The sequence below is a fragment of the Acomys minous genome (assembly GCF_964271855.1).
Source record: "Acomys minous genome assembly, chromosome: 11".
Taxonomy (NCBI): domain Eukaryota; kingdom Metazoa; phylum Chordata; class Mammalia; order Rodentia; family Muridae; genus Acomys; species Acomys minous.
In genome coordinates, this window is record NC_140492.1 from 70,465,391 (window position 1) to 70,488,663 (window position 23,273).

Sequence of the window (23,273 nt, forward strand, 5' to 3'; positions counted from 1 at the left end):
TTTTTCTCCTCAGAGTAAGGATAATTTGGTGGGGTTTTTTTGTTTGTTTGTTTGTTTGTTTTGGGGGGCTAATAGGAATAAAATGATCTGTGAGCGTGAGACATTAGTTTGCTCACAGATGCTCCACCTGGGGCTTCATCCCCTTTAATCAGCCAGCTGGTTCTGAAGCTTAGAGCAAATGTTAGGCAAAAACTCCGAGGTAGGGTACTTGGCCAGCATTTGCAGGCTGACTCCTGAGGATGACAGTACCCAGTTTGGAGAGGCAGGCTGACAGCAAAGAGCCACTCCTAAAACAGTGAGACGAGAGGTAGGTGTAGGCAAAGAAGTATGGAGATACAAAAGGCTAGTTGCCAGGAGCCAGGAAGGTGGGGGCCGCAGGTTACCCCGCGGCTCGCAGGCTGTGCCCCTGCAGCTACCCTCAGCAGCATGAATACAGGCGGAAGGTGAGCACACCACGGAAAATCCCAGTGGCAGGCAGGCCACAGAACAAGCCAGAGTCGGTTAGCCCCCTCACGGTTCGCTCATCTGGCCCGACCCGCCTCTCTGACGCTGGCTCCTCCCTCTTCTACCAGCCCCCTCCTCACAACCCCTACCACCCACGGCCCCACCGGGCAGCTGTGTAGCCCTACTCCCTATCCATGCTCCGGCCTCCGCCTCTTACCCTGACCGGCTGAGCGCCGAGAGCCAATACAGCCCATGGCAGAGCACCCAGGCAAGCTAGCCCGCGCTCGGGACCCGAGCCATCGCCTTGCAGAGGGTCGGGCCGCGGTCACCACCGGGGAGGGGACAGGCTGTGAGAAGGGGAGGGGGTGGGAGCAGCGCGTCTGCTACAGCTCCCGGGAGAGGGGAACAGGGCCGGTGACGTAAGCGCGGGCTGTGCCCACCCAGAGCAGGCGGGGCAAGCCTACGTCACAGCCACTCAGTGACAGCCTTGGTATCCAAACAGCCTGCATCTCCAGTCCACTGCGGAGCCATACTGAGGGCGGAAGCCGGTAGGCCATGCAGTCGTTTTACATAGAACACCGCCTTCCCGGCTTCTCTGGCTGTAAGGGCCTTGAACCCAAGGCCTAAATCAATCTGATAGGACCGAAAGTCTTAAGTAGCCTATAGCACTCATCGTCCATCTTCAACATACCAAGCCAATCTGGAGAGACCAACCCTCCAGAAGAGCAACTCCCCAGGTTCCCAAAAGGTACTAGTAAGCAAAGAGATAGGTATCAACGACTGCCAAATCTGTAAGGAAGATGCACACGCTATCCATACTCCTGCAACGGAGCAGATCAGTGAAGAGGCAGCGAACTTAATTGAATTCATGTTTAATAATTACAGGCACCGTGCCCCCCCCTTCCCCCTGCCCAGGCAGCAGCAGGGGTGGTGCAGGGGCTGGGGCATATGCCCCCAGCAGCGAGGACGGCAGTCCCAAGAGTGATTTCAGAAAATAAAAAAGGACCCTAGAGGCAGGCGGTAGTGCCCCTCCCCCCCGCAAAGACACACCAAATTTCAAGACTTTATATATATATCTGTGCCCTGGGGGGAGGAGAGGGACACTTGGCAGCATCCTGGAGGGGGGCCCCAGGCAGCCCCAAGCCATCCTGCCTCATCAGCCACTTTATTAGCTCAAGACACATCGCACTACAGGCACCCACTGCCGCCACTGCTGCCGCCGCCCCCCTGCAGTCCAGGCGGCTGGCTGGCTGGGCCATCCACTTGTGTCCATGGCTCCAAGTGCCCGGCCCCACCCGCCATCAGTTGTGATCAGACTCCTCCTCCTCAGCCTCTCGAAGCCAATTGAAGAATGCTGTGACAGATTTAAGGGCCACACCCTTGCCCTGCTGTTCAGCAGGATCCTTGCTGCTCTCCCAGCTGTAGAAGGCGTCTTCCTTCACCACGTCCTCATCATACAGAGCATCAAAGAACATTCGAAGCAGATCTGCAAGCCACAAGAACATCAATTAAGTGACTAGGCAAAGCCTTACCAGTCTATACCCAGAGCGCTTCCAAAGAGACACTGTAAAACACAGCCCTGACCTACCATCCTGGCATTCAGTGACTAGGCCTCTGACAGAAGGCTCATCTCATGACAGAGTACCAGCCTACTTGATCATTAACTCCCCAAATATTTGAAAGACAGAGGCAGATCAAGATACCAAGTTGGCACATTTGCAGAACTGTCTGAAAACGGGAGAAAAACGAAAGCCAAAATGTGGAGGTGCATGTTTTAATCCCAGTGTTCAAGGCAGAGGAAGGCAAATCTCTGAGTTTGAGGCTAGCCTGGTCTACAATAGATTTTTCTAGGCCAGCGCTAACTACTTTAAGATTGTACCTCAGAAACCAAATCAAAGTTGGAAACTGGGCATCTGAGTTCAAGTCCAGGAGGAGAGGCTAAGGCAGACACATCTGACAAAACCGCTTTTCCCACATCTGAATTCTCTCTGGCCTCTTAGAGTGCTACACTCTCTGCCAATGGTATCATTTCTCTCACCATCTTCCTGGTGGACTTCTCCGAACCTCCTCTGACCCTTGTCTTCAGCCATCAGAGACTTTCCTCAAGTGCTTGTCTTACAATGCAATCCCAGAACACTGTCCATCCCACTCCTTACAAACTACAAACTGAATAAAGCAGAGGACCTCAAGCCCAGTTCCAAGGTGACATCAACGAACAGGGCTTACCAACTATGGGAAGTTCAGGCTGACATCCCTCTGGGCATGCCGCCTGTCTGGGGTGCAGCTGGTCCTTCACTTATCCCACCCTTGTGCTCCAGAATCCATGCACACTCTCGGAGAATGTTCTACAACTGCTCATCTACTCCGCTCTACAAATTTTAGCCACATTTTCCAATTTTAACACAACAAAGGGTACCTCACAACTATTCCTTGGCTAAGTTTCTCTGTGTAGCCTTGGCTGCCCTGGACTCACTTTGTAGACCAGGCTGGCCTTGAACTTAACAGTGATCCACCTGCCTCTGCCTCCTGAGTGCTGGATTAAAGGTGTGTGCCACCACGCCCAGCCCAGGGCTCTCACTCTTGAAGCCAACCCATATCCTTTTCTGACCCACTGGAAGAAGTGACCGTCCCTATAGGACCTGTCTAGGAAAGCCTCGGTCTCCCCCGCTGTAGAATGGAAGTATGCAGCTAATAGTATTTTAAAGGCACTTAGGCTTCAAGTGCCATTCTGGTCTGTTTTCAAGTGTGTAGGCCTAACCTCTTGACCTCACAGGAGACCTACCTTCTGCTGTCTCCTGAGAGTCACTGACCAGCTGGGGGTGGGACGTATCCTCTGCAACAGGGTCTAAGCAGCCCAGGCTGGCCTCGCTCTGCTAGAGATCCTCCTACCTCTCTACCTCTGGTGTTAGATCCCAAGGTGAGCAACGCTCAGCTCCAAGTGCAAAGGCCCTGACACTACTTACGTGGTCTGAAGCACCTGCCCCCTGGCCCCACTTCTCCAGTCCCTCTTGTTGATGAACCCTTCTTCAGCTCTGTCATGTCTTTCTTCCAACTCAGGGCCTGCCTGCTCTCTAGCTCCCAGCTAAGCAATTCCTACCCACCATCTTCAAATCTTCCAGCACTCATGCTGTCTCTGACTCCAGGCAGCACAGAGCTGTGCTCTATTTTCTCACTACAGTTACTTCAACACCTGAAAATAACCACATGCTCAATTTGCAAATCTCACACATGTTCATAAGCCTCTATCTTTCCAGTGTGGAATATGGGGATAAACCCACAACAGCTATGAGGTAAGAAGGCAAGGTAAGCCAAGCATTTCAGCCTTGTGCCAGACAAGAGTGGGCACATGGTATCTTAAAGATGCTACTGTTTATCACCTCCGCATAACTGTCATACCGGTCAAGCACAAAGCTGGCAGACAAGCAACCCTCAAGGCTTAGATTAACTCATTCCATTTGTAGGCAAAGAAGCAAGCAGAGCGTAGGGTAAGGTCTCAGTCAAACCATCAGGACATTTTGCTCTTTACCCACCTTCCACAACCACCCTCTTCTCTCTGGCAAGTCCCTCTGGCCCACCCTCACCCCTGCAGCCTGGCTCTTACTGGCAGGCTGTTCTAAGGTCACTACAAGGGCCTGGAGGGCATAGAGTGCTTGTAGCTCCTTCTGCTCATCACACAGGTATTTCTGTAGCAGTCTTGCTCGAAATTTCAACACTGCAACATCCACTCGGAGAGGAGTCTCAACTACAGAGAAGAAGACAGTGGAATAATGCAGACTTCACCTGGTTTGACCCAGGAAGGTGAAGACCAAACCCAGTTTCCCTCCATTTGTCTGCCTGGCCCACCCTCATCCCATTTCCCTGGCTTCTTACAGATAATTGCAGAATAACAGACAGTTGTCATGAGGGCTCGAACTAATGTATTGGATGCTATCTGCTGCTCATTCAGGTTGGCCTGTGCAGAGAAACCAATAGCCCATGAGTTGTAAGTTATGAGTCTAAGTATCCACTCTGGTCCCCTCCCGTCTTTCCCCCAGTGTCCAGGAGAAGCATACTTCTATCCAGTCAAACACCCGCTGGTTACTGCTGTCCTCCTTCAGCAATTTCTCCAGCTGTCTGCGCAGCTCCTCAAAGGCAAGCGCCCGCTGGCCAGGAACTTCAGACTCTTCTCCCAAGGTATATTCCACCTTCTATAAAAGAATGACCCACAGCCAAGGTCAAGACTACAGTGTAAAAGGTGAGGGAAAGATGCATCAGCAGGCCACAAATGCACAATAACTAAACTTCAGCCTCAAACCTGTTCAGCCACAAATGAGCCAACGTCTTGGCCTTCTGCTAGAAACTCCCTCCAGCTCAGCCCAGCCTCTCGCCACAGCATCCCCACCTTTTTGGGACCCTAAAAAACAAAACAAAAACAAATTGGCACCTCAATACCCACCCCTACCATGGCCTGTGGCTCTTAGGTCTCAATAGTTCTGCATTAGCCATCCAACTAAGTATACCATGTAGATACCACACAGGCAAGACTCTCCAAGCCGAGAGCAAACACACACCCCAGGCAACAGGAACTCACCCACCGCCACATAGCTATGACATTAGGAAAGCCTCTAGAAAAAATATCAATTAGCATTTGTAGAACTCTCAAGAAATCACTGGATCAAAAAGGTAAACAACCAAGTCTACACATCTCACTTGAGTATATTTTACCTACATTTCTTTTCCAAAACAGCTTTAGTGGTATTCTTTTTTAATATTTATTATACTCTTCTGAACCATGCAAGCATGTGGCACACATATGATCATGCTCATACATACATGCATGCAAACAAAATACTCATACATACAAAATAAAAATAAATCTAAGATCTTAACCATTGAGCCTTTTATTATTCCAAGTAAACATTTGTTTGAAACAAACAAACTGGCAGGCAGTGGTGGTGCAACATGACAGCCAGGACTATACAGAGAAACCCCGTCTGAAAAAAACCCAAAGAACTAGTAGATATGCCTGCTGGTTTCCTAGGTTCAGTAAGCAGCAGTAATACCCCACACCCTCAGAAGTCTTGAGTCCCTCTCCACCTTGCCTGATCCCTCCAAGTTCCAGACACAAACTCTTCACACTACACGCCCCAATTTTTCACCACTATGGGCACCACTCGCAAAGCTTTCCATTCCAGTCACCAGGTAACTTTCACGACAGCTTCAGTGCTCTTTAAAGAAGGCCTTCTATTGCAAGCAGACACTGCCAAGTAAGCACTCTGCACTCCACAGCACTGAGGCACTGTTTTTCCTATTTTTCACATTTCACTCTGATTGTTGAAGCTCCCGTCTCCTGCTTTTCCTGTACCACATTGGAGTTCACACTGTAACTGGTGTAACCCCAAGGGCTCAGCATATGATGACTGTCAGCCATGGCTCTAACAGTCAGCTCAGGCAGAACTCATGACACAAACTGCCTACTACTTAATACTTTCAAGTATCAAAGTGTCCTGGCATTACAAATACTCCAGGCCGGGGCTGGAAAGATGGCTCAGAGGTTAAGCTCACTGGCTGCTATTCCAAAGGTCCCGAGTTCAATTCCCAGCAACCACATGGTAGCTCACAACCATCTATAATGTGATCTGATCCCCTTCTCCTGGTGTGCAGGTGTACATGCAGACAGAGCACTATATACATAATAAACAAACAAATCTTAAAAAAAAAAAAAAGGCAACTGCAGGCCATCTGAGCCAAGAGACTCCATGGTCTCCAGCACAGCTAAGCCACATTCATCCCCTCTGAAGGGCCAACTTACCATGCTCTTGCATAAGAGACCCAGGATCTCCAGCAACAAAGAAGTAGCTTTGCCTATGGGTCTCAGAGGCTTCGTAACTTCCCTGTAAGAAAAATCATCAATCTTCATGGCCTCCACAGCCCTCAATGTTATTCCATCCCGCTCCAAACACAAGCATTCAACTTGTCTCACTTCATTCTTTGTCTCTCTTGCACCCACAAAGGGAGGAAGGCTTACCTAAATAGGTCTCCCATGGGCACCCCATCTTCCTGGAGAATGGGCGTTATCAGTTCTGCCAGGTAAAGCCATACGTGAGGGATATCAATTTCCATGTCCTCGGCTAATTCTAGTGTTTCATACAGCCTGCAAAGAGAATGAAAGCCAGGGCATTTGGACACAGGCTAGACCTTCCCCTGTCTAGAGGGAAATACAACATGAATAAGAACCAAATGTGTGTGGGGGGGGGGCTCCCTAGAAACATTTTCTAGACATAAGACAATCTCAAGCTAAAGCTACTTTTCACCCCTCACAAAGTTGATAGAATAGTTGGCCTACGCACTTAACCCAAGGTTCCAGAAATCCCAGAGAGGAGGAATTAATTGGTGGGTACGTGGCCACACTGATCATACCCCTGATAGTACTGTGCAGTTGAGAGGTGCCCTGCGCAGAGCAGCTGGTGCAGCAGTCGCCCCATATGCTCACGGGCAATGGTGCTACGCTCCAGCGTGGACTCAATGCCAAGCCGCACGAAGATGAAGAGCAAGGAGGGTGAGGCCAATTCCTGAACACACTGCACTGCCTCCTGAGGAGGAAAAGGCACGAGCAAGAAAACCGTCATTCCTGGGCCCACATGTACAACCATGCCAGCTAGCATGGCTCCCCTTCCCAGTGCCAACCTTCATGTCATTGAGATGGAGATATTCCTCAATGATGGCCTTAGATTTCTTCTCCACCTCATCCTCAGAGAGTGCAGCCTTTGGAGGGCTCACTGGAGGTAGAGTGGCTTCCCGCTTCACTACAGGGAAGAAGGTTTCAGTTGCTGATCTTGCCTGCGTTTGGAGCTCCCCAGGAGGTCGGAGAGCACTGAGTACCACTCAGCCAACCCCGCCTCCTCCACTGCTCTGCCAGCCTTCCCTTCCTTCTCACCAGGGTCCCGGCCGCGATCCTCAGTGAGGCTGGCTGCCTTGCGGAGTCCCTCAGGCTGGGAAGGCCGCTCTCTACTTCGCTCCTCCACTTCCTTGCTGAAACTTCGCTTGGTGGCAGGTGCTCTGGCACGATCAAGTCGGTCCCCACGGTCACCTCCCCGCTCACTCCGCTCTAGCCGGTCTCCCCGGTCCCCAGCTTTCTCACCTCGTTCCCGGCTTAAGCTACTCCTAGAAGATGAAGACAAATTTATGTGGACTTTCATGTGACTATCCAATATGCAGGGCAAGCGCTGAGTCTCAGTTGTCCTTTGTCATCAAGGACACGTCCAAGCTATCCAAGTATAAGCAATCAGGGGGCTGGAGAGACGACTCCAAGGCTAGGAACGCTGCTCTTCCAGAGGCCCTGAGTTCAATTCCCAGCAACCACACGGTGGCTCCCGACCACCTACAATGAGATCTGGTGCCCTCTCCTGGCCTGCAGGCACACGTGCAGGCAGAACTCTGTATACTTAATAAATAAATAAACCTTAAAAACAAAACAACAAAAACTCACACATATGAGAAACACCTATGCTTTGACAACCAAAACCCAATTTCAGTATTTGCTAACAACCACCCCACACCTGAAACTCTCACCTCTGTACAACACGTCTGCTCTCTGTGTTCTCTGTGGGTAATGTTTGTTGAAGAGCAGAAAAGCGATTCAAGGTACTAGTAGCTGGACGAGTAGCGTCTGGTGCTAGGGAGGCAGAAAAGTGCATTAACCCACTTCTGCCTTCCGAGCCAGGGTTCCAGGAGCGCACATCTTGCGCTCCCTTTCCTGCTTTATGCAGCCCTCATCATTTAGGACAGGAAAGGAATTCACTCCTTGGCATCATGGGCAGGACTCCTTTATTCATTCCCTAACTACTTATTCTGAGATGAGAACAGCAACTGCCCGGCTCCCTACCATGGCCGCCATACCTGTGTCTGAGGGCTTGGCTCCTGAGCCCCCACTGCTGCCCTTGCCCCAACTCAGTCGTCCTCCAGGTGCAAAGAGCTGGTTGTTAGAATCGATGGAACCAGGCTGCAGAAGAGAGTAGACTCACATCCCTGACCTCGCGTAAGCCCTCAGCCCACACTACCCCACACAGCCACTCTGGATGAATGGCCCAAAGGAGGGATGTGGCAAGCCTGACTATATAGTCAGACAGTACATACATCACATAAAGGAATAACTGTTGTTGAATCAAGTAATCATTCAGACAGTGGAACTGAAATTCTACACACCTGAAATATTTATATGGTGTTCTGTCTGCATGTATGTCTCCAGGCCAGAAGAGGACATTAGCCCTCAGCATCAGATTAGATGGTTGTGAGCCATCATGTGGTTTCTGGGAACTGAACTTGGGCCTCTGGGAAAGTAGCCAGTACTCTTACCCTACCATCCCAAACTCTCTCTATATATACTTTATAGAGGATAAAGTATCACCCTTTAACTTTTCTCTATCAGTTAAATGTACATTCACTCTTAGCTTGATTTTGGTGTTCCTGTCAGTTTACTAAGACCAATGTGAACAGACACATCACCTAACTAGTTGATGAAGAGAAGTTCAGCCATCACCACCCTAGCTGTGGGGACTAATACATACTTCATCTCCTCACCTTTCAACTCACCTATTCCAGAATAAAACCCTACCTTTGTGATCTTCGTGAGCCGTGAGGTATCAATGGGGCGGCTGCCTTTGCTGATGGGGACTGTATTCCAGCCACCGTCATCCACAAGTGGAAGGCCACGGTCTGAGACAGTGACAAGGGGGAAAAAAGAGGAGCATGTTGGTGTAACAAGTTGCTAGCTAGCAACCCCTTCTCAGGCACCCTCAGCCTCTTTTCCTCAGATCCTCAATCCCATCACGTGGTCTCAGTGGCCCAGACACGTGGCACTAACAGAAGTCATCAGTGGAAAGCACGATACCCTCATATCCTCCAGGAGCCTCACTGTCTCCTCCTTAGTCCTAGCCTCAAACTCACTGATGGGCGGGCCTGGAGGGCCACCCCGGCGCTTGTCGCTGCCCTTGGCCATGAGCTGCTGCACTTTGATGTGTTCTCGGTGCTCTTCCATCTCAGCCTCCTTATGGATCTGATCAATAGTCTTAGGACCTTGATCTCCTCGGCGTGGCACCCAATTGCTCTTTGGGACCAAAATGAAAATAGCAGTTATTTTAGGGTCAGCAGGGAGCACACAAGGCAGTGTGAGGGCCTGGAGTGGGGGACACACCTGCCGCAGATCGAGAACATCCTGCAGCATAAAGCGGATACGAGATGAGGTCTTCTTCTCTTTAATGATTTTTTCCATCTGGTTGAAATACTGATCCATTCGAGGCTAGGAAGCAAAGGGATCCATCAGGCCAGGAACTTCTCATACTTCACCTCTGACACTGGCTAAGCATCCCAGACCTCTCAGCCTGTATACTGTCAGTAAGCAGGAGGCCCACTTGCCTTACCCATTCCCACCATACCCCAGGACCTCTACCTTGGCTTTTGCAAAGTCCAGGTCTTTGCCAATAGTGGTGAGGAGACGGCAGAGACATTCCAGGGACTCCTCATCATGGTTCTTAAGTAGTTTCACCACACAGTCATGCATTATTGCTTCTGTTAGCATCTTTAGCTTGAATAACTCTCCAATGAACTTAATATTCCCTAAAGAGCGCCGCCGAGCTATGTCCCTGGCCTCTTCTAGCTCTTCTTTCAGGCGCCCCCGTTCTTCTGCCTATCAGTGACAGGACGAAGACTATGTCAAAAAGATAACAGGGGACTGAGAGCGATAGTCAGTGGTTAAGAACACTTCTGCTCTTGGAGACCTGGATTCAGTTCTCAGCACTCACAAGATAGCTCAGAACTGTAACTCTGGATTCCAGTGCCCTCCACCAGGCATGCACATCATACACATGTGTACACGCGCGCACACACACACATACACACACGCGCTGTCACCCCAGCACTTAAGAGGCAGAGGCAGGCGGATCTCTGTGATTCTGAGGCCAGCCTGGTCTACAAAGTGATTCCAGGACAGCCAGGGCTACAGAGAGAAACCCTGTCTTTAAAAAAAAAAAAAAAAAAAAAAGCTAAGAACAAAACCAAATAACCACTTGGCTAACATCTCCTCCTCTCTCTTAGGCAGACTGCCAGCTGAGCACTAGGCACTGCTGTCCTAAGGTAGAGAGCCCCCAAGATCCTCAGTACCATGCCCAGACCTCTAAGGCCAAGCTCTAGCTGGCGAGGCGGGTGGGAAGCACAGGGTGTGATTGGCGATGGTTTCTCACCGTAGCAGCTTCGTCCATCTCCTTTTGCTTTTTTTCAAAAACTTCATCATCATCTTTATCCTTCTCAAATTCCTTCTGGCACCGATTTAACAACAGTTTTCGGAAATTCACAGTCACTGTTGGCTTTTCTGTAGTGGGCACTTTGAGCTGTAGGCCAGAGAGAACATCACACTGGGATCAGTACAGGGCAAAGGAGGACTGTACTGTACTGCACACTGAGCTATCCTAACAGGCAAGGGAAAGCCAAGGAAAGCTGGACTCCAGGAACCCCAGGAAGATGTAGGAAGCTAGACAGTAAGATTTAGAAAACTGGGCTAGCAAGATGGCTCAGTGGGTCAAGAGGCTTGCCATGCAAGCTGGGCAGTCTTGAGTTTCATCTCCAGAATCCACATAAAGGTGAGAGACAACTGAGTCCGTCAGTTATCCTAACTACTAATTGGGCTGTGACAGACGCAACTACACACACAGGCAGATAAAATGATATGGCAATTAAATAAAAAAAAAAGATAAAAAAAAATCTGTAAGACTGAGCAAGCCGGGCGTGGTGGCGCACGCCTTTAATCCCAGCACTCGGGAGGCAAAGGCAGGCGGATCGCTGTGAGTTCGAGACCAGCCTGGTCTACAAAAGTCCAGGCCAGCCAAGGCTACACAGAGAAACCCTGTCTCGAAAAACTAAAAAGACTGAGCAAATGGTGGACACTAACCGCCATGAGGCATCGGCACATGTTGGCATAAGCCACAGAGAAATTGGGCTCTGAAATGGCTTTCTCAAAGATGAGGTCAATAACTCCTTTGAGGCGTTCCTCGGTGTCAATGGCCAGCTGTGTCACCTGCTTCATCAGCTGCTGGAACATCTGGGGTGTCAGCTTATTTAGGATGGAGCGCACCCTGCGGAACAGGTCCTGTGGGAAGAGAGGGTAGAGAGTAGACAGGAGCTAGTCAAGTCTCAAGATAAACACAGGCTGTTGAGACAGGACAAAACACTAAGGACTAAGCCCAGACACTGGGAGTAAAGTGGCTCAGAAGGCAAGTCTTGAGAAGCAGAGATGGAGACTAATGGCCAGATTCCCTAGTACCTGGGTCTTGCTTCCATCAGCATCCTCTTCTCCTCGATCCTTATCAGCAGCTGTCCGTTTGCTACTGGGTTTCCAAGCCTTCTCTGCTTTGTTCAGTTTTATGTCTTCGGTCAGTATCACTGAGGAAATGATCTTGCGCGTCTCCTTTCGTGGGCCCTGCTGAGAGCGCCTGGGTCCTAGGCCAGCCTGCTAGACAAAGGGTAAGGACAAGACTGAAGACAGAACCTCAAATGCATACATAACCCCATCACCACATAGCACGGTAGACTTCTCCCCAAAGGGGAGACACATAAGACCCCACATTCTACCCATCTGTCCCTCAGCCAGCCCCACTCACCGGCCCTCGGGGCAGCTCCCCACCTGGCCCTCCCCTCGGGGGCCCGCGGTTGCTGAGGGCTGGTCGGCCAAGGTTGGCAAAAGATGGAGTGAAATCTGGGCCACAATTTATGCCAGGTAATCTGGAGGGATCCAGTGGCCGAAGTGGTGTTTTATTCGCCTGCAAACAAGATGTGTGTCTTAGAAACAGGTCTGGATTACTGTGGTCTCTTTGAGGACCTCAGGCACTTCCAGGTCAAACCAACCCCCCTCAAAACACCAACCTTGTCCAGCACCACATCGGTGATATGAGGCAATCCTTCTGGCTTCTGCATACTGGCAAAGATGAACTGAAAACCCAGCAGGAATTCCCTATCATAACGCTTCTTCTCTTCAAGGTTTAGAGGCTTCCACTGATCTGCAAGACAGGATGCATCAGTCCCACTGTACCCCAACAGGGCTATCCACCTCTCACATAAACAGGCCAGCCCTGCTCAGCCTCTCACGCTCCGTGAACACACCTGACTTGTACTCATACTTCTGTTCCCCAGGCTGGATGTTCTCAGCATTCTGAATTTTGTCTTCCTTTGAGTCCCAGGTTTCCTCTGCTTCCTCAGGCTGTGGGGGCGCAGTGGTGCCCTCAGACTCTGGGCTGGGGTTGCTGCCTGTGGGAGGCTGGTTCTCTACCTCTGGCACTGCTGGGTCCACCTTCAAGCACAGATGAACACCCAGGTTCAGTTGTATAAGCACTGCCCCTAAACTGTCTCGTCTCCCTCAACTGTTGATCGCTCCCTTACCTCCTTGAAGGCGTCCAGAAGGTCACCCACAGCCTCCTTCTTATTTAGCTCTTTAATTTTCCGTCTCCTCTTTGGCACAGATACTGCCACTAGAAGGAGAAGAGAGAGGAGGGTACGGTGTGAACAATTTAAAAAGTATCCCTAATATATAGAGAAAAAAGTAAAAATAAAAACCAGTCACAGCAATCCTCTCTATCCATCAATCCCACTTGAGGCTCTAAAATGCTCTCTGTAAACCAGGCATCATGTGGCACACTCAGGTAATACCAGAACTTGGGAGACAGACACACAAAGGATCAGGAGTTCAAGACCAGACCAGGCTACATAAGATCTGATGTTAAAAACAAAAAACTAGACAACCTGAGTCTTCACTCTCTTTCTTAGGGTCTATTACTGGCCAAAATGGGAGTCTATTCTGTGGGATGCTGTGCTTTTAACTCCAGCACTTGGGAGTCAGAGGCAGACAGACAGAACTCTGAGTTTGAGGCCAGCCTGTCTTACACAGCAAGTTCCTAGACAGTCCAAGCTAGAAACCCAGTCTCAAAAACAAAACAAAACAGAAAAGATGCCAAATGGGAGGTGATGATGGAAGCATCCCTGGAGGGGGCAACATCAATCATCTAGCCACGCCTCCTTACCTTGGGTGGCTGCCGCCACCTCCGAGTTCTGAGACAACTGGGCTAGGACAGGAGCACTGTCAAGGGGTAGGTCCTCTCCTGCCTTCTCACTCTCAACGTCTCCGCCTTCCTCCTCCTCCTCTATTTCCTCCTCCTGAGCAGGAGAAATATCTGCAGGAGCCGCAGGTGGAGGGGGAGAGAGAATGGCGGCCAGTGGCACTGATGAAACAACCTCCTTGGCCTGCTCCTCTGGCTCACTGACGGGGCTTAGGTCCGCAGCTGGTGGCGAGGGGGCTCCGTTGAGCAGTTCCTCGGGTTGGGCAGTTGGAGCGATGGGCACAGGAGACTCAGAAGCACAAGCTGAAAGAGGGGGAGGAGCTGGCTCTGTGCTTGACTCCACCTCTGGGTCCAGATCCTCAGAAGGGACTACACCATTGGGCTCATGAGTCTCCGCCCTGTGAGACAGCAGGGCCGTGGGAACCTGGAGAGGACTGGAAGAGAACTCAGGTTCTGGAACGGGTTTGCTGAGTGTCACTTCTACTTCCAGTATGGGTTCAGCAAGTGTGGGTTCTGGAGAGAGGCAATATGGCTCCCCGGTTTCACAAGAGATGGGGGTTGATTCTTCTACAGACAGTTGCATTATCCCCGTTGTCATAGTGTCCCCAGGAAGAGAGAGGACTCCAAGATTAGACTCAGACCCCGGCTCCAAAATTGGGGGTGGTGATGGAGTTGGAGAAGGCGATGAAGGCTGAGATTCTGTGCCAGGGCTGTGCTCCGGGCCAGGCAGTCCTGGCCGCCCCCCAATGGCTGCTCCCTGTGACCGGTCATCTGCACAAGAATGCATGTGTGATCCTTCACTGCTGCTGTTCCTCCTCCCAGTCAAGGTTACTTCCAATTTAACACTCTTGACCACATCCCAAGCCTCTCCACCCCAAGGCTGTTTTCACTGTTCAGCTGACTTCAAACCCACCACGTGAACCGAAATCATTCTTCTCTGGTGCTCAGTTCACATCACTCCACCTCCTTCAAGTTAAAATCCTCCTACTCCCCCACATCCCCATAAAGGCTGTGCTACTGCCTTGCTTACCTGGCCGGATAATGACAGCAACCTGAGGCGACTCCCCATTGGGTTGAGGCTCCAGACCGCCTCCCGTCTGCAGGACACAAAGTGTTACAAGTTTGCACTGAGGAGTTCCACACCCTTCTTTCCTAGTCATTTCTACTTTAGCTCTGCCTAGAAATCCAGGAGACCAGGGAAACAAACCCCTTAGGTGAAAGAAAAGATCAGGTGACTTGGGAAGCCAGGGCAGAATAGCTGTCCAAGCCAAGGCGTCACTCAAACGCTGACAGTACCTGGGGAGGAGTGGGGGTGGAGGCAGTGCGGGCCCCAGACATGATCTCTTCTGTGATATCCTTCCCTCCTTGGTTTGGGTCTCGAATTCGGATCTGAGGGAAAAAAGCTACAGGATGAGTGGGAAGCAGAAGGAGCCCACGGCTCCACCCTGTCCCACTCCTAAAACTCGGGGCCGACCTCCCACCCCTACTGGGAAGCAGGTGGGTGGGTGCCAGAAACCCCATGAGTTCTACTGTCAACCCATCCGGCTGCTCTTGTAGTCGCTGCCCTAGCCCCCACCCTCAAGACTTTTGACCTCACAGAGCAGCCCTGTACATCACAATGCCCCTCCCTCCCTCCCCTCTACCCACCAGCAACCCCTGAGTCAATAGCCACACACCCTGGGGCTCAAGACCCCCAGCTAGCATCCAGCTAGCTCACTTGTGGCTAGTCGGCCTGATCTCTAGGGGTAGGGCCCAGATGCAGTGGGTGGAGCCAGGGTGACTCAGCGGCTTCCCCAGCCCTGGCACCCTATTCTGGGCACCATGCCCAGGGCTTGAGGACTGAGCAGAGGCGTAGGCCTCCAGAGCTTCCAGGACTAAGGGGTGAGGAGCACAGAAAACAAACCATTTCCAAAGCTAACCACCAGCAACCCCCAAACCCTCACATATCTTGTGAGCCTACTAGAGCCCAAGTCTCTTGGGACTCTCCCTGCTGCCCACGTTAGTCTTCCCGTGAGTCGCTTCTACACTGCAGTCCCCTTAGAAGGGGCCTTCTTACTCCACAGACCTTATGCCAGATGAAGGACTATGATTTTTTGCTCCCACAGGTACAACAGTCTAGCAACACCAGGCCATGAATTTCCCTTCCCAGGTGTCCCAGAGCCCCTCGCTGCTACTTACAGTTTTTCGTTCCCTCTTAGGAGCAATCTGGGGTGGCTGGTTCATCAGAACAGGGGCAGGAGCCACACCAGCAGGAAACTGCTGCACACCTTGGGCTGGGTAATAGGCACCAGCTTGGGGGAAGAAGGACAGAAAGGAAGATTTGTGACAGCATCAGGACCCAAACATATACTAATATGTGCCTGAGCGCCTCCCACTGCAGAAACCTCTCATCATATAGAGCCGGCCCCTTGCCCTGCCCTGCCCGCCTCCCTAGGGAATTAGGTGTCTGTCAAAGCAGAGGAACCAGTTTCAACTGCATTTACAAGAATTCCTCACATAGACACACACACCTTGTAGGCAGGAACTCCTTCCTCTCTACACAGCTCCCAGGTTCTGTTCTACCCCACGAGGCACTCGGATGTACCCTACCCAGCAACACATGCACACTCTCAACTTGAGACACAATCCGCTCTTTGGCAGAGAAGGAAGAGCCATTCCACTCAAGCTGACTCCAACTCCTAATGCAGCCCTTTGCAAGGGGCAACGGCAACAAAAAGTAACATTGGGCCCAAGAGAAATAAAAACTAATTCCCTAATGCAATTGTTTCCAAAGTGGGGTAAACTTGTAACTCATCCCTAATTCCCACTTGTTCCTTTTGAAACCATCAATGCTGGTTATCTACTTAAATCCCACACACACACAACTATACACGTATCACAAGTAGAGACTTAACATCTTCCTGATGGGAAAATTTTTTAGCTACTGCTGTAAGCTAGCAGGGTAGTACACACTTGTAATTCCAGCCATCAGAGGCAGGGGGATCACTACAAGTTTGAGGCTAGCCTGGCTTCCACAGCAAGCTCCAGGCCAAGCCAGACTACCTAAAAAACCAAACCAAATTACATATGGTTCATAATAATTCTTTGAACATAAATGAAAATTAAATGCAAAACCCACCCAAATCCATGTTACTGTCTCTCAACTATGAAAGCACCATATAGAAAGTCCATTAACTTGGCCTCATTTCCCCCGCTCCCCCCAAACAGGGTTTCTCTGTGTAGTCTTGGCTGTCCTGAACTCTTTGTATGCCAGGCTGGCCTTGAACTCACAGCTATCCACCTGCCTCTGCCTGCGGAGTGCTGGCATTAAAAGGCGTACACCACAGCATCAGACTGGAGCCTGAATTTCTTTCAGTTTATTTTTTATTATGTGTCTGTGTGGAAATATGTGTGTGTACAGGTACCCCCAAAAGCCAGAGGTGTTGGATTCTCCCAGGGGGAGAAAGCTACAGTTGTAGCCTGCCTGACTTGGGTACTAATATGGAACATGGGTTCTCTACAAGAGCAGATCACTCTCAGCCACTGAGTTGTATCTCTACCCCTTTACTTATTTAATGGGCTTTTGTTTGTTGTTTGTTTTTGCTCTTTGGATCCCTCCCCCCCCCCCTACTCCCAGAAGGAGTCTCTGTGTAACCTTGGCTGTCCTGGACGCACTTTATAGGCCAGGCTGGTCTCAAACTCAGTGATCCACCAGCCTCTGCCTCCGAATGCTGGGATTAAAGGTGTGCGCCACCAATGCATGGCTATTGGGGTTTTTTTGTTGTTGTTTTCTTTTTGAGATAGGGCTTCCCTGTGTAGCCCTGGCTGTCCTCGAATTAACTCTGTAGACCAGGCTGTCCTCAAACTCAAGAGATCCACCTGCCTTTGCTTCCCAAGTGCTGGGATTAAAGGTGTGTGCCACCACTGCCTTTTTTTTTCCTTTTAAATGATCAGTTTATTTTGTTTTGTTTTTTGAGACAGGGTTTCTCTGTGTAGCCTTGGCTGTCCTGGACTCTCTTTGTAGACCAGGCTGGCCTCAAATTGAGAGATCCACCTGCCTCTGTTTCCCGAGTGCTGGAACTAAAGACATGCACCACCACGCCCGGCAATGGTCAGTTGATTTACTCAGTGTGTGCATGACTGAACACGACGGCTTATGAGTGGAGGTGAGAGGACAACTTGTTAAGGCAGGGGTTTAAGTTTTTCAGGGCAGGGTTTCTCTGTGTAGCTTTGGCTAGCCTGCACTCACTTTGTAAATCCTGCTGGCCTTGAACTCAGAGCTCCACCTGCCTCGGCCTCCCCAGTGCTGGAATCAGAGGTGCTTGCCGCCTCGCCCAGCTTTCTGAAAGTCAGTTCTTTCCACCACCTAGGTCCAAGCGATCAAACTCATGGCATCAGGCTCGGGGCCAAGTGCTTTGGTCCACAGAAGCCACTTGAAGGCCCTGATCCTGTGGGGTTTCCTTCTTTCTTTCTCTTTTGAGGCAGGATTCAACTATGCACCTCTGGCTGTCTTGGAACTCACTATGTAGACCAGGTTGGCTTCACACTCAGAGACCTGCCTACCTCAGCCTCCTGAGTGCTGGCTAAGATTAAAGGCATACGACGACATGCCTGGCTTAACCCTGTGCTTCTTCAAATGGGGAAGATTGCAACTCTCTTAGCAAAGGAGCAAATCTTCCTTTACCAACGCAAGTTAAACATTAGGCACCAATTCCTAACCTATTAATTCTGTCATTGAAAAACCAAACCATGCTGAGGAAGGGCTTAAGAGTTTAGAGGTGCTGAGGACGTGAGATGTTCCCTAGGACGCACTCTCACCACAGACTCCTTCCCCTGCTTACCGTAAGTCCCAAACTCGGTAGGGCTTGCACCCGGATAGAAGCCTGGGGCTCCTGGCTGCACAGGGTACTGCTGTGTTGGGACAACATATGTGGAACGCCCCTGATAGGGGTTGGGGGAGAGAAAGGAGGGAAAAGAAGGAGATGAGGAAAGCTACGAACACCATGTCAGATTATGAAGCAGGGTAAGCCAAGCCTGGGCAGTGACCGGAAGTCCCACCTCTATAAGAGAAGTGGGTCTAGAAGGTCAGGTAGGAGAGGCGGAGGATGAGGCACAAAGCAGCCTGTCTTCCAGCCCCCAGCCTCACCTGTCCAGGGATATAGTAGGCTCCTTGGGAAGCTGAGTAGGAGATCTGGGAAGGGATCATCATTACTTGGGATCCAGCAGGGTAGACATGGGCAGCTGGGCCAGGTCGGGCAGGGGCTGCACTCTGCACTCGGGAGGCTGCACTGCTCGGGGGCTGAGCCCGGCTAGGGTAGAAGTGCTATTAGGAAGGAGGAAAGCAGTTGGGGTCACGAGGGAGAGGGAACGGACAGCAAAATCAGCACTCCACAATGTCCATACAAACTTAAAGAGGACTGCAGGCCTCAGAGCACGGAGACCAATCCTTCCAAGACCCAATGACCAAGTAGCCGCTTGTACTAATCTCCAAACCTTGATGAATACTTTGTATCCTGCACTCTCACTGCCATGCCAGACTGTCCCTCCACAGAGGATCCCTAACATCAAGATGCAGCATGCCTAAGTAAGGCCCTTCTAGGCAACATACTCCCCAGCATGCACTATTTCATCTCAGGTACTGAGGTTAACTGCTACATGCAACAGTCTTCCAGGTCTGGGATACTTGTTCTTCAACAGTAAACCTCTAGCATGCAGTGTCTGGACTCAAGCTAAAGACCTAAACAGCAAACAAAGTCCTACCCTGAACATTCCAATTGGTGTCTAGCTATGGACTAGGGTAGAGGATGGGGTGACACCAAAGAGGTAGCGCAGGATTGGGTAAGGGGTATTACCTGCAGAGACCTGAATCCTCCCTGAGAGCACATGGGGGCAGGAAAGACGACAATTATCCCCAAGGTGATGGAGGGGGGTTAGGGGGAGCGAAGTAGGTAGGAAAAGAATCCTTCCACTTGGGAAGAACTTGGAGAACAGAAAGGGGGGGGGGGAGAAGAAGAAGAAGAAGAAGAAGAAGAAGAAGAAGAAGAAGAAGAAGAAGAAGAAGAAGAAGAAGAAAGAAAGAAAGAAAGCACAGCTGGACCGTTTATATCATCACAGTTGAAAGAGAAAGTGGAGAAGACAGGGTAACAGCAGCCTCCTTGTGTAACAGGCAAAGAGACAGGGACCACAGCACCGCACCCAATTCCCAAAGTCATTACGACCCCAGTAATGCCACACTCACAGACTACAAACTTCACAAAGGGTCAGCCACCATAAGTAACTAACACGGGACAAAAGAACACAGAGCAACTGTCGGGAAATGGGGGGGGGGGGCAGGTTATACACAGCCCCCATAGTTCCCATACTAGCCCCAAACCAGCAGCACATTTTCCCAGTGCCCACCCAGTGCCCTACTCTATCCACAGCCCCTCACCTGGCGGGGCTGAGAAGGCGTGTTCATTTGTGTCGCTTGTGGCGTGCTAAACACCACCGGTGCAGTCTGCCCCGGGGGAAACGCTGGCTGAAGGGGAGAGACCAGAGTTCAGGAAGAGGGGAAACATTGGGTGGAGCCGAAACCCAAAGCTGCTGAAATAAGGGGAGCAGACCTGCAGTATAACAGCCCCAGCAGTCCACATGTTTGCTCCCTGTGACAGCCCCAGGGACAGCCAAGGGGCCCTATCTCAATTTGGCAGCAGGCAGCTGCACTTTGACCTGACACAGATGGGGGTGGGAAAACTGAGAGCTGCGGTGACCTCCACCCCCACCAGAGTCCTGGTTCATTTAGCCTTGATTACCTGTGGGAGTCCAGGGGACCTGGCGGGTGGGGGGCCTGTGGGCTGAGGAGCTTTGTTCATTTCATTTGGTGCCACATCAGGGTCCCCCCAGCACCTGTTGGAAAGAGCAGCGCTCGCAACCGGGAAAGGACCCAAGCTTATGGCAAACGGGCTGGGGGGAAAATGTTGTACCAAGAGCTAGGGCCAACACCGATCAAGGGAGGTGACAGGGGAGTGGAGAACAGAAAAGATACAGCCTGTGGACCCCCACCAACACACCGCATCACCCCGACCCCACCCTTGCCTGCTCAAAACAGCCCCCTCACTCACCCCCTCGGTTAAGAATAAGTCCACAGTGCGGCCTACAGGTTCTGGGCATCCGAAGGCCTGGGGTTGGGAGGTGAGGGGTATCAACCTGGTTCCACGGGGCCCAAGACCAACCAGACCGGAAATTCCAGGTCTCGCTGGCACCAGGCTCCCGGATCACAAATGAAGCCGGCTGCTTCGGCCGTGATATCCCCACCCCCCACCCGGGGACACCGAGTTCGGAGCCTGGCGCAGGGCACTCGCGCGGGGCCGGAGAGGCCTTGGGGCCGCCCGGGAACACAAGCCAGGAAGGGCGCGCGGGTCTGGCCGCCCCAGCAGGGCGGGCGGCAGCAGCGGCGGCGGCTGCGGCTCGGGGCAGACGAGGGTCGGCCGCCGGGCGGGGCTGGGGGCTCCTCCCTGCCCGCCGCCGCCGCCTCCCTGCCCTGCGCAACGCGGCCAGTGCCAAAGAACAACGTGTCACTTCCCGGCGGCCGCCCGGGCCCCGCAGGGGGAGGGGGCGGCGGGTCTGCGCCGCGCAGCCTGCGGCCGGGCCACGGCCCAGGCCCGGAGAAGAGGTGGCAGTCGCGCCGCCACCCCAGCGCCCTCCCCGCCCGGGCCCTGCTCCCCACCCCCACCCCGGGCCCGACCCGGCACACGTGGGCCGGGGATCGGCCTGGCGACTAGGGCCTGGGCGCGGGCACGGGACCGGGGCGCCCCGGCGGCGGCGCAGGGTGGCGGGCCCCGGCCCGGATGGCGGCGGATGCGGGGGGAGGGGTGGGGGGCCGGGTCGGGCCCGGACATGGCGGCTTTACCTTCAGTCTCCTTCAGTCCGCGCGGCCGAGCCCCACGCAGCCGCACAGACGTAGTCCACAACCATTTCCGGCTCCCCGCACAGATCCCGCTCGGCGGCCACCGCTTCTCCGCAGGCGCAGCCGGCGCCCCACGTGACCGGCGCAGAGGGCGGAGCCGCGCTGGCGCCGGGGAAGCACATGGGATTTGCTCCGCCCCGTCACGTGACGCCCACTGCCCGCCCCCGTGTCCCCTCCCGAACTTTGGAACTCCCAGGCCGACCCCCTCTGAGGCTCGGGCGGTTCTTTTTAGTTCATTCATACTTTGAGCAAGCATTTATTGCGCGCGTGAGCGCTAAGCGAAGTGCCGGCCGGGAGCCGAGAGTGCTGAGTTTAAACGCAGTCCTGCCCTAGGAGATGGCACACTGCCTCTGAAAATGCTGTGGATCTGATCTTTGGATAGGCCTATTAACAAAGGAAATGGAGTGTTGCACCGAAAGAATCGATGCATGCTAACTAAATTGGCAATTTTATATTCGCTGTTTACAAAAAGTCTCCTAGGGGAAGGCAGACTAGTGGAAGAAGCGATCCCAAAGCCTAGTGTAGAGGTGCTGTCTGTGATCCCCAGAATTCTGATGGGCAAGGCAGGGAGACTGGCACGAGTTAGTGACCGTTAGTCCTTTTTGTTTGTTTTGTTTTGTTTTGTTGTTCGAGGCAGGTCTCTGTGTTAGCATCCGTGGCTGTCCTGGACTCGTAGACCAAGGCTGGCCTCGAACTCACAGATCCGCCTACCTCTTGCCTCCCTGAGTGCTGGGATCAAAGGCGTGCACTACCACGCCCGACAAATCTGCCTATTTTAAAGCTGACCATAATTGTGCTAGGTGCACGCCTTTGATCCCAGCACTCAGGGAGGCAGGAGGCAGGCGGATCTCTGTGAGTTCGAGGCCAGCCTGGTCTATAAAGCTTTAAGACAGGCTACACAGAAAAAGCCTGTCTCAAAAAACAAACAAAAGGAAGAGTTCTGAAAGATGGCTCACTGGTTAGAGCACTGGCTGCTCTTCAAGGAGACCTGGGTTCAATTCCCATCACCCACATGGCAGGTCACGACTATCTGTCACTCCAGTCCCTTAGGATCCTGCCCTCTTTTGGCCTCTATAGGCACCAGGCATGCATGTGGTGCACAGATATATGTAAAAGCAATACACTCATACACATAAATATTTAAAAATAATGTTTCCCTTAGTTTTTTGAGACAGGGTTTCTGTGTGTATCCCTGGCTGTCCTGGACTCACTTTGTAGACCAGGCTGGCCTCAAACTCACAGCGATCTACCTGCCTCTGCCTCCCAAATGCTGGGATTAAAAGCATGCGCCACCACCACCTGGCTAAAAATAGGAAAATTCTGAACTGGGCAGTGGTGACTCACACCTTTAATTCAAGCATTCCAGAGGCAGAGGAAGGTGATTCTCTGTTCAAGGCCAGATTGGTCTAGAGAAATAGTTCCAGGACAGCCAGAGCTACAATGAGAAACCATGTCTCAAAAAAAAAAAAAGAAAGAAAGAAAGAAAGACTGACAGACAGACAGACAACAACAAAACCCAAACAAACAAACAAAAACCATGATAGCTAAAAGCTGAGACCTGCCGGGTGTGGTAGTGCATGCCCTTAATCCCAGCACAAAAACAAACAAACAAAAAACCCTGAGACTTGAGCTAGGCTGGTTTCAATTTTTCCTTTTTTTTTTGTTTTTGTTTTTCAGACAGGGTTTCTCTGTGTAGTAGAGGCCCGACTGCCCTGGACTTGAACTCACAGAGATCCTCTTGCCTCTACCTCCCGAGTGCTGGGATTACAAATGTACGCCACCACTCCTGGCTCCAGTCTCACTTTTTTTTTTTTTTTTTTTTGGTT

At 51.7% G+C, this 23,273-nt stretch overlaps 1 protein-coding gene across 15 annotated transcripts; it reads right to left on the reverse strand.

Moving 5' to 3' along the window:
- Positions 1-1,300: 1,300 nt before the first annotated feature.
- On the reverse strand, positions 1,301-21,545 carry EIF4G1 (eukaryotic translation initiation factor 4 gamma 1). Of its 15 annotated transcripts, none has more exons than XM_084801592.1 (34): positions 21,391-21,545; positions 20,603-20,659; positions 20,294-20,387; positions 19,933-20,019; positions 19,355-19,375; positions 18,649-18,825; positions 18,344-18,410; positions 15,702-15,814; positions 14,820-14,912; positions 14,554-14,620; positions 13,488-14,294; positions 12,850-12,938; positions 12,574-12,760; positions 12,337-12,470; positions 12,075-12,233; positions 11,738-11,926; positions 11,366-11,563; positions 10,662-10,808; positions 9,872-10,108; positions 9,617-9,721; positions 9,370-9,529; positions 9,038-9,138; positions 8,323-8,425; positions 7,996-8,098; positions 7,361-7,587; positions 7,111-7,229; positions 6,844-7,016; positions 6,452-6,577; positions 6,236-6,317; positions 4,739-4,837; positions 4,497-4,631; positions 4,315-4,396; positions 4,046-4,186; positions 1,301-1,930 (listed from the first exon to the last, which is right to left on the reverse strand). In XM_084801592.1, exons 3-34 carry the CDS (start codon positions 20,351-20,353, stop codon positions 1,746-1,748), a joined length of 4,773 nt encoding a protein of 1,590 aa, XP_084657718.1. In that variant the 5' UTR covers positions 20,354-20,387; positions 20,603-20,659; positions 21,391-21,545; the 3' UTR covers positions 1,301-1,745. The 15 variants fall into 15 exon arrangements, with proteins under 15 accessions (XP_084657718.1, XP_084657717.1, XP_084657714.1 ...); XM_084801591.1 differs by having other exon boundaries at positions 18,344-18,413; XM_084801588.1 differs by having other exon boundaries at positions 11,738-11,923; positions 18,344-18,443.
- Positions 21,546-23,273: the final 1,728 nt, after the last annotated feature.